At 42.5% G+C, this 16,013-nt stretch overlaps 1 protein-coding gene across 6 annotated transcripts in view; it reads left to right on the top strand.

Annotated features, from left to right (window-relative positions):
• The window catches only part of GSK3B (glycogen synthase kinase 3 beta), a 267,158-nt gene that overhangs the window by 122,060 nt on the left and 129,085 nt on the right, over nt 1–16,013 (top strand). For all 6 annotated transcript variants that reach the window (XM_073309439.1, XM_073309445.1, XM_073309401.1 and 3 more), the window contains exon 3: nt 3,846–3,929. In XM_073309439.1, the coding sequence (XP_073165540.1) occupies nt 3,846–3,929 (84 nt within the window). The remainder of the gene's footprint in view (nt 1–3,845; nt 3,930–16,013) is intronic.

Raw genomic sequence — 16,013 nt, 5'->3', positions numbered from 1 at the left:
CTTTTTTGGCTGTGTCTCTGAAATGATTTTAGTTACGCTGTACTTAGACAAGCATTTTATCTGTTATAATTATATGTAAGGTAGCCATCACTGATTTATGTAATAAGGCTCTCTGCTAATATAAGTTGATTTTATATGCTGTATTCCATTCACACTTTCTCATCTGCTTGTGACATTTTATTTGGAGCTTTTCTGTTTATTTCAAAAGCTATGATTTGAGTGATATCCAAGTCAAGAATAGTCACTGTAGATGGGAACTACTTGGTAAGATGCTACTTTGTAAAGTGAGTGGCTTTTGTTTATTTAGGCTGTTCAAGGAAATTTATATACTGGGAGTACTAATATGAGAAAAATGGGTCCTTAAAAGCTTACTGCATATTTTAGCATTAGATTATTTTATTTTAATCATCATCAACTTTAGTATGTGTTCCCTGTCACAATAATTGTTGTAATTTCACAGCTGTTTATGTATTTCTGATCTAGTTTGTTCAGGTGAACTGTGATTCAGAGATTGGTTAGGTTTTACTTTAAAGAAATAAAAATCCTTCATTTTATCCTGTTAGATTCTAGTATGTGAAGTGTTAGTTTTACTGTATGTTTGGTTGAATTAACTCTCCTGTCACCACTCAATAATGAGCTGTTCATGGAGCTGAGACAGATGGTTAGGGAGAGCGCCTAAGGAGATGGAGCAAGGAGTGGGAGGCGTCAGAGCAGCAGAGATCGCACTTGTCCTGGAATGGGTTACTGAGACACAATAGAACTTGTAACAGTATAGAATAACATCTGCTGATTTCTAGAATGTATTATTGTATGGTATCAGGCATACAGATCCTAAGATCATGAAGCAACAGTATGAGCTGGAGTACACACACTTATTCAGGAGTTTATAAAGATACTTTTGAAATAATAATATTTGTGTAGTGCTTTACACATTCAAAGCACTGTACAAACATTGATTTATCTTCCAGTACCCCATGGAGGTGTGAAATTATTACTATCCTCATCTTCAAGCTGTTGAAACAAAGGCATTACTTGCCCCAGATCATGTAATGAAAAAATCACTGGTGGAGCTGGGTTTCAATCTCAGAACTTCCAGATTTCCAATCTTGTGTTCAGTACTCCAATGGAAATGTGAACACCTTGAAAACCCTCCAGAAAGTATTAAGATTGCTATCATAATAGAAAGCTCAATGACTGATGGCATAAGGAGCCTTTCGTATTTAGGATCAGTTGTTCAGATTTGACCTGTTTCTCCAATGACTAAAAGCTGATACCATATGATGAATGTCCAGTGGTTAGTGTGAAATGTTGATGAACTCATTCTTCTTCCCAGTGAATAAATGTGCCTTACAGAAAACGCTATCATAGCTGGTAATATTTGGTTCCTCTTTAGCAATCTTAATAGAGATCAGGGACAGAATGATTGAAGAATTGAACTCTCTTCTCTCTTTCTCCCCCCCCGGAGTGGGCTTCTCCCGGTTAGAAATGGAGCACATTAGAGAGGTAATTTGAGACGCTTATGTGCCTGTCATGCACAAAACCTGTGTTGTTTCCATGGATTTGCCACAAACAGTGGGGCTTTTGAACAATCATTTCTCTGAGCCTCAGTTTCCTTATCTATAAACAAAGATAATTGCCAATTTCATAATGGTATTGTGAAATGTCACTGATTGTAAAGTGCTATATAATACAAAGTGTGATTTAAAGTCAGTCAATGGCAGTGATGGGATTAAAACTCAAGGCCTCCTAGATAGCACCTGTTCTTAAGGGTATATGGTAAAGGATTTTGAAGCAGGAGGCAGGAAGCTTCTTTAACTGAGGGTCAGAACCATGCATACTTTAAGATCTCCATATGATACATGCAGTTTCTGAAGTTTGCAGAGTAATGATGGGGGGGTGGATGGGAGGGGCTCTGATGCATGGCTTATGAAGTCCAAATTATGACAGTGATGCTTTATAAAGCAGACATTAGCTATGTGCACTTAGGTGTATGGAAACGCTCTCTCCCTCCCAAATCTTCCCAAAGTTAGTCAGAGGTAACAGTGCTAACAAGACAAATTTAATATTTCTAAATCAAGCTGTTTTGGCGGGGCATGTGACAAAGCAAAAAAAAAAGTTAAGAAAATGACCCAGAAATGAGAAACTAGCCTGAATTTTTTATCCCCTCCCCCCCCCCCCCCCAGCTCTCAAATTTCTTTTCCCATTTACCCCAAGTCTTGCAGAAAGATTTTTCCCTTGACTAAGATGCTGCATGCCAAATTTCAGGTATATTAGTTGAAATCTGGCAAAGTAAAGGTGTAGGGGTACATTCAAAATTAGATGTGTATAAAAAGCTAGTTTCAGATCTGATTTTATAGTGACTAGTCTCTATTTAATAAAGCTTGAACATTTTTTGCTACTGATACGCTACACTATCTCCTCCGGTTTAGGCAGAGGTAAAAGAGAGATGTGGAAAAGAGAACATGGGAGAAGTGATTAGGGGATGGTGTTGGGGGGGAATGTACCAATAACAATACATGAATTGGCATGGCTTTGTTAGTTACATCTCCTTTTGTGTTCTATCCCCATCCACACTTTAGCTCTTCATTTATTTTTGTATTTAGTGTGTAAGACTCTCTGGAAAATGGATTGTTTCTTTGTTTGTACTGTCAGCTCATCACTGTGGGGCCCCAGTCTATTTCCCTACACACCTATGTTTGTCACCATCTCACTTTGTCTTAAGCTTTTTGAGGCAGGGACCATTGTCATCTGTCATGAGGTAATGCACATTTATTGTGCTCTATAAATGTATTTTAAATTAATTGCTTTTTTGGATTGCTACAAAGTGGAGATGTTTAGTCACTAACAGTAATTTTCTTTATTCTGCCAAGCAAAACAGAGTGTCCTTCTGATCGTTCTGTATAAATCTTGTCAGACTTCAGTCAGTAGAAGTGAGATTTGACTGCATGGTTGTCTGATTCCCAGCTCAGGGAACTGCCTTAGGCAACAGGAGTATTTGGTGTGGAAATGTGTTCACCTACCTGTCTGTCTGTCTCTGTCTCTCTCTCCGCTGTTCAATAGCGGCTTAGAAACATTGTGAAGAAAAAGAGAGTACCTGCTTCTACGTAGTATTGTCCAAAGCAGAAATCAGATCCATGAACTCTAGACATTTCTGACAAAAAGGTTCCAAGAACAGGTGGAATCACCTTTTAAAATTTTTGAATTTATTTTTGATCACTTAGTTGTATCTACCCATACTGCTCCAAACCAACGCGAAAAAAATAAATTATTGTCAGTTAACGTCTGTTCTGTTTTTTATCACTTTTACAGCATCTTCAAAATAAAGATTTAAAACCCTGCTGCAGCCTTAACTGTGAAATCACTACCATTCCACTCTGTGGACAGTTCAAGCCTGCTGACCATTCAGACTAGAATATGTAGCTTTCAAAGCTTAGAAAATACAAACTGAAAACTAACTGAGTTTGAATACAATATTTATTGCATCTGCTTGACAGCAACAAGCTCCGGTGCTCGACACCTTGGGTTGGTTGTTTAATTACAGCGCTCTTAAGTTTAAGAAAATCTGCACCCCTGAATACTATAGTTAAAACAATTGGAGGAAGAGGAATGAGGAGCAACATGTGACAGACTAAACCACATTTGGTACTTATGACAAAGGAGCTACTTTAAACTTCCAGACTTTTTCTTTTCAACACCCCATTCCTAATGCATCCCTGATTCAGTGGCTTTCATGTGCTCTTGGCCAATACATTTAAGGTGCACGCTACACCGTAACATCACTATTTTAAAAAAAACAACAACAAAAAAACAATTTTTCTAACCTTATGGTGCTTTTTCTCTTTTAGAACCGAGAGCTCCAGATCATGAGAAAGTTGGATCACTGTAACATTGTCCGATTGCGATACTTCTTCTACTCTAGCGGAGAGAAGGTAAGTTAGCATTGAGAGGTCACAGACAATAAGCTTCATTAAGGCCACTAAGTGGTATTGTTATAATACTGTACTCTTTGAATTTTTAGGGGTATTAAAATAGTTTGAAAGAGTGGAGTCCAGAATAAGAAAAGAATGGTAAATGTGCATATCAGGAGCTCAGATGTTCCTGAGCTGAGGGGCTTCAAATCTGTAAGGCAGAGCGTGTTTGAGCTGATCTTACCTTCTGACTATGAGGTGTAGGCCATGGGTACTGTGGCTGCTAGTATGCAGTGATCAGTCTTGATTCCAGCAGCCTTCTGTCTGCGTCAAGATGAAGAATTGTATAGCTGGAAGCTGCGGTTTCTATAGGCTTCACTTCTTTATTAAAGATGTGAGTGGCCACCAGCCACTTTTTAGAACTTCATGTGTTACATCACCCCCTGTGTTATTACAGGGGTCAAGCAAGACTACTGGAGTATCTTCAGTTCTGAAATCCATCAGTATCTCAGAACTGTCCCTCATATACCAAAAGCTGTAGTTAATGATGTAATAAATGGAAAATGAAGAAAAAGAACTTAAAAATAAACAAACAAACCAAGAACTTACTATTCAGCATTGGTGTCAGAAAGTGACACTGGAAGAGTGTGCAAGAAGCAGGCCTTGGGATTTTCCTCCCTCCCCCCTTTTTTTTTGGCGGGGTTGGGGGGGGTCTCTCTACTCTTCCAAAATGGTGGAGCGGGAGTTGTGGGGAGTCTAGCCTGGGTCTTCCCACCTCTTCCATGGGTTGGAGACACACTTGCCCCCTGTGATGCCCCCAGAGGGCAAAATGGACCTATCAAGCCATGTGACAGAGGTTGTGGTCAGGGGGAAGTTTGATCTGGCTCTCTTCTTCCTCCCCTCATCCCAGGCTGCTCTTGTCGTTCCCTGGCATTTTGAGTACAAATTTGTGCCACTGCTGTTTGAATGGCAGTTTAGGCTCTGTTTGTTACCATGTTCAAGTTCGGTTATAATTTTGGCATGTTGTCAGAATTTTCCTTAGTAATGCAAGTAAAAGAAGGGAAGTGGTGGCTTAACAGTTTACAACTTAGCCACGTTGAATAGAATTTTATGGCACAAGCAAAAGGCACATGTCTTGTCTGAGGGCTTCCTCCCTGCAAAATTTCAAAGGTCTGCTGCAAACAATGTAGCGGGTTAAAACGTCTCCGAAAAAAAAATCCCAGGACTTTTATAGCAGGAACCAGTAGGCAGCGTAAATACAGGGGTTCTACAAGGTTTTACCGCATAGCGGTGCAATGTTCAAACAATTAGATCACTGACTGTGTTAGTTTTAGTGGAAACTGTTTTTCACTTGACCACCATGTTTGTGTATGGCAGGTGACTCAAAATGCTGAAATGAGCAGTTTAAATTGTGATACTACACTGTAATTTTCAAGAAAAAGAAACATAAAATAGTGTAGTAGTCCACGATCCTTCGAGGTTCAAGGATGGTTCTCTTTCATATAATGATAGTCAGTTATTGCTGGTGGCTAATGAGACCAATCCAGGATCCACAGATCTTGTCACAGTTAGGGTCGACGTTTCCCAATGGAAGGGGTGGATCAAGATTGTTGAGTGGGGCTGCGGTGTGCTCTTTCCTTTTATTCCATTTCTCCATTTCCTGTTTCTGTTGGATCTCGAAATACTGGGATCCTTGCCACAAAGTCCTTTTCCATTTAGGTCATTGAGGACTTCGGTTTCCCATGAGTTTGTCAATATTGCACTTCTTCATGTTGGCTTTGAGGGTGTCTTTGAAGAACTCCCCCCACACCCTTGTCCATTGGTCGTGGCACAATTGTGAGAACATGACCTGCTTCAGGATTCGATTTTCTGGCGTTCGAAGAACTTGACCAGCCCAGTGGAGTTGTTGGTGGATGATCATAGCATCAGTGCTGGAGGTTTGGCTTGGGACAGAACATTAATGCTGGTGCCTTGGTCTTCCCACTGGTTCGGAAGATCTTGCAGAGGCACCATTGATGGTATCATTCAAGAGCCTTGAGGTGTCTACTGTACGTGACCCAGGTTTCAGCACCATACAAGAGAGCAGGGACAACAATGGCCTGGTACATGAGAAGCTTGGTTTGATTCTTAATGTCACGATTTTTGAAGATGTTTTGTCAAGTGTCCAAAAGCATCACTGGCGCATTTGAAGGCACTGTTGAATTTCCTCCTCAATGTCAGCTTTATCTGATACGTAGCTGCTGAGGTAAAAGAAGTGCTCTGTGTTCTCCAGGGTTTCTTTATTGATCTGAATTACCGGAGCAGGATCCTGGTGATTCAGAGCTTGTTGGTGGAGTACCTTAGTTTTCCTGGTGTTGAGTGTGAGACCAAGTTGGTTATAGGCCTCAGAGAAAGTGTTGGCTATTTTTTGAAGATCATATTCTGAGTGAGCGCACAGGGCATAGCCATCTGCATATTGGAGTTCAGTGACTGATTTAGTGATAGTTAAGGCTGTGTTTAGTCAGGGCTATTTTTAGTAAAAGTCATGGACAGGTCACGGGCAGTAAACAAAAATTCATGGCCGGTGACCTCTCCATAGCCTAGTACTATATACCCCTGACTAAATCTTGCAGGGAATGAGGGGAGTCAGCCCAGGGGTGCAGTGGGTACATGTGGGTAGGGCTGGCATGCTACCTGCCTGGCTTCACGCCTCCCCGAAGCAGTGACATCCCCTTCCCTCTACTCCTAGGTGGCGGCGTGGCCAGGCAGCTCTGCGCGCTGCCTCCACCCCAAGCACTGCCTCCGCAGCTCCAATCGGCCGGGAATCGCATCCAGGGAGTCATCCCGCCTACCCCCCACCCCCCGGTAAGCGCTGTCCAGAGGCCTCACCCCGTCCTGCACCCCAGCCCTGAGCCCACACCCAAACTCCTGCTGCCGCTGCGGGAGAAGGACATGGTGGCCTGAGACTGCCCCAGCAGTGGCTGTTGCGGCTGGCTCAGGGATTGCTTAAGCTGCTCAGGCAGCCCCTGGGTGAGCTGCATTGGCTGCTGCAGAAGTCACAGAGGTCGACTTTCATGACCTCCGTGCCAAACTCGCAGCCTTAGTGATCGTTTTGTCTTGGATCGGAGGCGACTGAGGTTGAAGAGCTTGCTGTCCATTCTGTATTGAATGTCCGGGCCAGGGAGGAGCTTGTCACGGATGAGAAGAAGGATGACTGCAAGGAGGATGGAGAAAAAGGTTGGAGCTGACACAACCTTGCTTTACTCCTATCTTGACTAGGAAGGGGTCTGTTTCAGATCCATTGCTGACAACAGTCAGAGACATGTTGTCATGGAGGAGTCAGAGAACATAATAAATTTTGGCAGGCATTCAAATTAAAGGAGAATTCTCCACAGCCTCATGATCGGTAGAGTCAAATGCCTTTGTGAGGTCATTGAAGGCCAGGTATGGAGGTCAATGTTGCTCACAGCACTTTTCCTGAAGTTGACGGGCAGAGAAAATCATGGTGGTGGTACATAAAATAGTATTCTTAATGAATTCATATATGCAGCTAAGAACAGCTAACTTCATTGTTCTTTGTCTTTGCTTGAGATTTTAACTGTCCTGTTGAGAAATGGGACAGAGCCCAGACTGTCAATATAGGAGGGTGAAGCGGTGCACAGGACAGCATAAATAATGTAGTTTTTCCTGTTTGGTATAGGGCCGGTTGCAGCCATCTTTGTTGGTGCTATGCAAAATGGCACTTGGAAAGTTGGCGTAAAGGAGGATAAATATTTCCATATCTGGTTACTGACCTTTTTTTCAGACTTACACCAATTTTGAAGTTGAGGGGCCCCACTTCATAAGTGCTCAGCCCTGGCACCTCATTGTTCTCAGTGGTTGCTACTAGGTGCTGAGCTGTTGTTTTAAAATAGGCAAACAAACAAAAAAAATAGCACCAGATGTGAGTGTTGAACACTTCTGAAAATATGGCCTTGAGATGCCTAATTACTGGCGCTAATAGTTGTACAGGAATCTTCCTCCAGTGTGAGATGAAGGTAGTTGACTACCTTGCAGTTTGATGTATTGCCCTCTGGGAAGCAAATCTGAGAGGCCTAAAAATCTCTGGGTTTGTATTTAGTAGGATGACAACAGGGAATCTTATGCAGTATGCAAAACCCACCTCTCATGTGATGTCCACGGTAATCTATCTGATGGTAATGGCTAGGCCTTTAGAAATTCTTGGACTTGAATCTAACTTTTTTAACAAATTAAACATGAAACCTGAAAGTTACACTTACATACAGATTTAACTTCTACAACTCCCTATATCTCTGACTTGTGATTATAGGTGCGCAGAAAGTGGCCTGCTGGAAACTTCAGTACTTTTAAACTAGTTTCCCTTTCAAATCAGAAGCGAAAGTCAAAATATCAGAAAATTCTTAAGGAATGAAAAATTTGAAAAAGTTTTTTGAATCAGAAATCTCAAAACAAAACTTTGACCAAAATGAAAATGTTTTGAGTGGACAGTCGTTTGAATATATTTTATTTGTCAAAATGAAAACTGTAATTTTGTTTCAAAATGTTGTTTTGAAACAAAATTTTTTGTTTTGATATTTCCTGATAGTGATTCACAGACTGCTAGATGGTCACATGGTTCTGGCATCTCATTTCCAGCTGCTAAATTATATTAAGGGAAGCTAAAAATACATAAGTACTTTCCTAATATTACTTCATCCAGGCGAGCAGTTGCTGTAGTTGCAACAGGGATGTTAAGGAATTGTGAAGGTGTGGGGGAGGTCTGTGCAATCACCAGTGAGTGGGTAGATTATCTACAACACAGTTGTTCTAAGGTGCGCTCCACACTATGAAAATGTGTGGGAACTTCTCTAGCACAGCAAAATTCAATTTTATTTTTTCATTAATTTATTGTTGTAAGCTTAAAAAAGTTGTTCAGTTATTAACCCATAATCATTACATACATCAATGCTAGGCCTAAGTAGAATTCCTTTACTTTAAAAAATAAAACAAAACAAGGCTTCCCAGCATTAAACCACAGCATTTACCTACCAAAGCGATACAAGTTTGAAAATCTTAATAGAATCTTATAAATAATGGTTAACAGTTCAGTTCTAGCATCAAACCCCTAGAGCCAGAGGCTTCCGAACTGAAAAGTAAAAGGTTGTTTGCCATCTCAGTAACCTTCATTGTAATGGCTTCTGAGACTCTATTGAGACTCCAAACTGAACAGATGGTTTTCTAAGATGGGCCATTGGGAAGCTTTTAGAGAACAAGGCCAAACCCCCTCTTCTCCCCTGCCCCCATCACCATCAGTCACTGGTGAGTAGAAAGCTTGCCCTGACAATTGAGGTCCTAACCCATCAATATCTGCAGAATTTAAACTTTAATTAAAATTAAGTTTCTAACTTGTATGTTTACAAAAGTGAGTTTCTTAATATACTTAATATGTAGATCTAATTAATAGATTAATAGATCTTAATATGTGATCTAATATAGTGTTCTCCTGAGTCTGCAGACAGGCATTCCCTGGGACACCACTGGTGCTCAGAACTTTGCGAATCAGAGTATAATTTTGGTCAGGTTTGCTGCTGCCATTCAGAACTCTGTGGGCAGTAGTGAGAATGAATGAAAATAATTACACGTTTTCTGTGTTGTAGCCATATTGGTCCTAGGATATGAGACATATAGGATGGGTGAGGTAATATCTTTTATTGGACCAACTTCTGTCAGTGGAGAAACAAGCTTTCAAGCTCCATAGAGCTCTTCTTCAGGTCTGGGAAAAGCTCTCTAGAACCTGATACAAAGAGAGATTCTCTAAGCAGGGTTTAGTAACATAAGAATCCCAGGGAAAGGCAGGGGCTTAGCATCACACCAATGAATTGAGGCTAAAGTTGCTGTGTTTGTGACTAGTGCCTTATCCATGTCCATTTTTCTGTCCCAAAATATGTGCTTCAGTTTCTCTCACACAGTGTGGCCACATTGCTCAACGTGTTTCAAACACTCCGTGGTCTGCCCGTTCACTTTATGGGATGTCGGTGTCTTTTCACACTTTCACAAAATCTGTCTATAGTTGGTTTGAAAACCTTTTCCTCTGAAGTTGTACTGTCTGCCACAACCTTTGTGTATCTCTTCATCTCAGTGGTACCAAATCATTTCAAATCTCAGCTGAAAATCTTTTTTTCCTTTCAATTTCTCTCCTTTTAAGCTATCCTTTTAGAATAAAATTGTGCCTTGCATCAGTTTCCCCATCTGAAAATATGAAATTGTGGAAAGAGCTATGTAAGTGGAGTGCCATTATTATTATTGTGCCATTATGCATTAAATAATTAGGAGAGTTAGAGTTCTTCTTTTTCAGTACTGTTTCCCTATAGCTTTTGATTGAGTCAGCTTACAGCAGGTGGTTAATATGTTTTTCTTTTAAAAGCCTCTTTTTCTTAAACTTCTGGCCATGAAGTGGATGGTGGGAAAGGAGGTAGGATAGGATTGTTTTGGGGGGATTCAGTAGTCCCATTACTTTGTACATTGGTATGACATTCCAGGGTGAAGTCCAGACCAGTAAGAGGTTGTGTCAACCTGCCCTGCAATCGTGGGGGCCTCACAATGCTTTGTGCTGAGGCTCCCACCTGGGCTGCTCACAGATAGCCTTCCAGGCAGCAGGTAACACCATTGAGTGTCTGTGTATAGCTGCAGCCTGCCAGCCGCACATCAGTCACACTCTGGCTTACACCCACCTTGGCTACCACTTGCAGAGTAACACCAACACAGTCCCAGTCCCGGATTTTCCTCACAAAATGTGTGTTCTGCACTGTCCAGCCCTCTTGTAGATAGTCCAGATATTGGAGGTTTGTTCCTCCTGTAAAGGGTCAACATACAACTGTTTGCCACTTTAAATGGAGTTACCCACACAGTTCAGTTTAAAGACAACACTCAATTAGTTTTGATTAAAGAATAAAACAAGTTTATTTAACTACAAAGAGAGAATTTTAAGTGAGTACAAGTGGCATGATTGGAAGGTAGTTTCACACCTGCTGTGGCCATTTCGAATACCACATCATGCCCTTCAAGTCTTTCCAACAACCCAACCACATTCCTGTATTTTGTCAATGACACATTTAGGGATGTTCTGGACCAGTTTGTAGTGATCTACTTAGACAACATTCTCATCTTGGAAAACAAGCCCTTCATAACCAATGCATCTGGTTGGTACTTAAGTGTTTTGAAGCAAATTACCTGTATGGGAAACCCAAGAAGTGAGAGTTCAATGCACCTCTGACTTTAGGCTATATCATTTCCCCCCAATGGGTAAAGCATGGATCCCCAAAAAGTGTCTGCAGTTGTGGACTGGGCAGCTCTGAGAAACATCTCTGATGTCCAGTGCTTCCTGAGGTTTGCCACTTTCATCAAGGGGTGTTTGAAGGTGGTTCAGTTACCCAGCTGCTTCTGAAGGACACTGCCTTTGTTTGGAATCAGGAAGCTCAGTCTGCTTTTGATGAACTGAAAGAAGCATTTACATTAGTGCCCGTCATATTTCATCCGGACCTGACAAAACCCTTCATTTTCAAAGCAGACATCTCTGACTCTGTGATCAGAGCAGTGCTCTTAGCATCATGGATCCCTGAGCGTTCTCCATCTTTGTGCATCCTGCTTCTGAAAGTTGATACCTGTGGAACAGAATTACAAAGTCTGTCACAAGGAACTGCCACCTTTGAGGAATGGGATCATCCCTTGGAAGGTGCATGTTTTCTGGTTGAGGTATTCATGGATCATAAGAATTTGGAGTACCTATGAAATGCAAAGGCTCTCAGCGCCAGATCTATTGGTACCTTTTTTCCCTCCTGATTTGATTTCATCCTGACCTATTGTCCTGGTACCCAGAATGGTAAGCCTGACATGTTACCTCACCAGGACCAGCACCTGTATAAGGGAGATAGACCCACCAGCGTCTTGAAGCCTTGCCATTTTGTCAACGTACTAATCAACAATGATTAATTGTTCCTTGTGAAGTCTTCCCTGCCTCACAATCTGTTTGTGGTGAAATTAATGTTCACCAGTACAGATCCAGCCCCAGCCCCGACTCAAACTTCTTGATAAAGAATAGTGTTCTCTTATTGCAGGATCAGATCTAGGTCCCCAAAGGTCAACAACATCTGGCCATGTTCTGGTTGTGTCATGACTCGCTCCTGGGTGGCCACTTCGGTCACTGGAAACAATGAAACTGGTCTCTCAATTTCTGGTGACCAAAACTACAGTTGCCTGTAAAGTCTTGCACATCATGGTCAGGGGTAAAGTATGACACTAGATGCAGCACCAGGATGCTGCCTAGCCCTCAAGAAAGCTGGATTACAGGTATCTCAGTCCATTCCAGATCATCCAACAGGTTAACTTGGTAGTCTTCAAACTCCAGTTAGCCAATATGATGATGATGCACCTGATATTTCATATATCCCCGCTGAAAAAGTATATTGATAACTCCTTTCCTGGACAGATAAAGCCACCTACTCTCCTGTCTGTGTCTGTCTCTCTCTCTCTTTCTTTCTCCCTCCCTCCCGTCATGGTCCAGAGGCAGCAAGTATACCCGGTGAGGCAGATCTTGGACTTAAGGTTCTCCAAGAGAAGCTCATGTACCTTGTTGATTGGGTGGGCAGTGGTCCAGCTGATCACTCATGGGAAGCAGCTGAAAGCCAGGATGTACCCCAGCTACTTTGGGAAATTCCACTGGTCATATCCTGACAAACTGAAGACACCTGGTAAACACCTTTTGAAGTAGGTGTGATGTGATATCTTTGAGCCTGCTAAAGCCTGATGAGTCATCCCTGACTCAGCATAAGCCTGATGAATCATCCCTGAGTCAGAGTGTGAGAGTTATCAGAGGCAATTACCTGAAGGTCTTTTGATAGGCCCCACACCATTCAACCAATCCAGAGTTGAGGACCCACCCAGGTGATGCTGAGGTAGGTATATAGGCTCCGAAGGGAAGCAGTCTGTCCAATCTGTTCAACATCGCTACCTGGTCAGGAGCATTTCTATTGTGAGTAGTTTCAACAGACTGCTCCTGCTCCTGCCTGTTTCCACGCTAGCAGCCTCAGCTCTAGTCTGCATCTACTCCTGCCTCAGGTAACCACCCGCTGACTCTGACATCACTGCCTCAGGGATATGCCTGTGTCTTTAAAGTGCAAGATCTGCACAAGCTTCAAGAGTTGCTCCAGATGGACAGAGAACTAAAACTTGTGATGGAGTGCTCCCTTCATCCGGCTTCAGATTCAGGCCCAAAGACTCCCCTGGACCCCAGCTCCCCATCAGTTCCAACAGCTCAATTGCATTCTAGGTCTTTGAAAGACAGATTGAGCAAAACAAGGAAAGCCTCATGCAAGAGGAGTGCTAGATCTCCTCAGAGAGACCATATTCCTATGAAGGCGGATATACTGGAGACCCTGCACCCTTTAATAAATCTCATGACTAGGATACTTCCTGCCTTCCTTTCTCCCCTCCCCCCCACCCCCACAAATTTTCTAGACTAAATTTTCCTTTCTTTAATTTCTATTACTTGTAGAGACTTGTAGAATAACTAAGTGAACTAATGAAAAAGAGGGCAATAGTTGCCAGTGGAAGGGAGTATCAGGTACAAAGGGAGAGGGAAGGAGGGTATAGCAGCCACCAAGAGGAAGATGGGTTTTGGCAAGTGGACCATGAATAGACTTCCTTTACTTTGGTCCTAGAGAGTCATTGATTTCAATGGCTGAGAAAGCCAAGGAAAGGGAGATCTATGCTTTATTTTTGCAATAGCTGTATCTCATGCCTCACTAAGAAGATAAAGGCTTTCAGTGGATTCATGAGCAGATGTCCTCTCCTGTCCCTAGGAATTTGAGCTATTGGATGCATTCCATATAAACTTTCATCACCATTACTGGTTTGAGTTATGAGGAAAGATTTTTTTTCGTATGTGTTCAGTAGTGGGCCAGATGACTACTAAGAGAGACAGAACAGTTTACAATTATTTATTTCAAAGCTATAAATTCTCAGGAGGGGGAGTTATTTTTTTGGGGTGGAGCAAAGCCAGTACCAAGCAGTAGTGCAAAGAAAAAGAGAGGCCAAATAGTAGGGAATGCTTCCCTACAGGGAAGGTTGATGGATTGATTAATTGGAAAGTGCAGTGTTCTCTTAATGAAAGCAAGTGTTTTCCATACCAACCTTTGATATTCTTATCCCTCATCTGTAGGGTTCTAAACAGTCTTCAGAGGGACAGACCTCTGAAGACATTGTAGGCTGGTCCAGGAGATCTTGGTATGCCAACCTGTTGGGCATAGCGATCATGTTGCTCTTTTGGCTTGTGTTGAGCAGGTCATGCACAGGAAACCGATGTGCCTATCAGCCTGATTCTGGAAGATCAAAGTATAATAGGAAGGTGTGCTTTTCTAATTTACGATTTTCTGTTTTGCTATAATTCCACAAGGCTGAAGATTGCTGTCTTGCATTTAGCCTGTCACTCAAATGTAAAATTGTGATTGGCTGAAGCATTGGCTATTTTTTTTACAGGACTTTGCTGAAAGAAGCTTTTTGAACTGTATTCCAAGTGAGAATAAATCTGGGCAAGCTGAATGTTTTTTGTGATGTCTATTTCAGAATGTTCTCATGTTTTAAAGCATTTTTCTGCACAAGGCAACCCACTTGATCAGGGACGGCTGAGTAAAACTATTCAGTTGAGTGAAAGCAGGTATAATGGAGGTTGCAATGCCAAATTTTATTATCTGCATTCTCGTTTAGTTTCATTGTAGTATTTCATAACTGTTTTTACATGGTTGTGTTAGAGCATTTAATAATCTGATCAGTCCATGTATTTAATTTCCACATTTAAATAGGGAGACAAGACACTGAAGAGATGTGTGCACAAACTTAAAAGCATATATTGCTTTTGTTTGGTAATTATGCTTCTGATTATGTAATATTTAATCTGTTTCAAATAGGTGTTTGGTATCCACAGTAATCAAAATGGAAGCGTGGGTAGTGCATGAATAGCAGGCAAAATGCTGACTGTTTTGCTGCATGGTGTAATTGATTTTAGTCCTGTTGGCCTTGCCTGTAAGGGCACACAGCCAAAAGTCCATCCAGCTCAGGAATAGAAATTTACTCCCATACAACACCTCAGTCTAAGTGTTAAGTAAATGTCAGGATAGTACTGTGCACTGCAATAGATTGGATTAAATATGTAGTCTCTTGGTATCTTGCTCACACTCCAGGTCAGCAGAGACTTGCATGTTTCAGGGGCCAAGTGTTAAGTCTGGTGGGAGAGGATGGGGAAAGCCAGTGATGGGAATAATTATTGCAAAGCCATCTGATTAAGAAAGAGCATTAACTGGCTCCAGGTGGGGACTTATGCAGGCAGCCTTGGCTGGAAGGATAGTCATGACAGTGTTTGAAAGATGGAGATATAAAATGTGGGGGGGAAATGAAGGAACTTTCTGGATTCCAACAGGTCCTGGAGAAAAAGGAACTATTCAGAGGGGCCCCAACTTGCACGTCAGTTATTCAGATTTTTTAATAAACTTTTTTAAAAATCAGCAGCACTGGTGCATGATGGCAGATTGTCAATTCTGGAGACTTGAGGTGTCTGTGTCCACTGAACAGGTATAGTTTGAGCAGCAGCTGTGAGAGTTTCCCAAGCAATGTGTCCTAGACCAGGGGTGGGCAAACTATTTGCCCCGAGGGCCACATTGGGGTTGTGAAACTGTATGGAGGGCCAGGTAGGGAAGGCGGTGCCTCCCCAAATAGCCTGGTCCCCGCCCCCTATCCATCCCCTCCCACTTCCCGCCCCCGACTGCCCCCCTCAGAACCCCTGACCATCCAACCCCCCCGTTCCTTGTCCTCTGAGCACCCCCTCCCGGGACTAACTGCCCCTCCCGGGACCCCACCCCATCACCGACCGCCCCACCCCCGTTCCCTGAGTGCCCTGATCCCTATCTATACCCCTGCCCCCTGACAGGCCCCCTGGGACTCCCATGCCTATCCAACCCCCCCGTTCCCCATCCTGACTGCCCCCCAGGATCCTCTGCCCCTTACCCACCCCCCGCCACCTTAACATGCCGCTCAGAGTGGCAGGATTGGCTTATTAGAAAGCCTCGGAGGTGGGCC

This window comes from Lepidochelys kempii, chromosome 1 (genome assembly GCF_965140265.1).
Source record: "Lepidochelys kempii isolate rLepKem1 chromosome 1, rLepKem1.hap2, whole genome shotgun sequence".
NCBI lineage: Eukaryota > Metazoa > Chordata > Testudines > Cheloniidae > Lepidochelys > Lepidochelys kempii.
The sequence above is the reverse complement of the archived record's forward strand: the minus strand, read 5'-3'. Positions and strand labels throughout refer to the sequence as shown.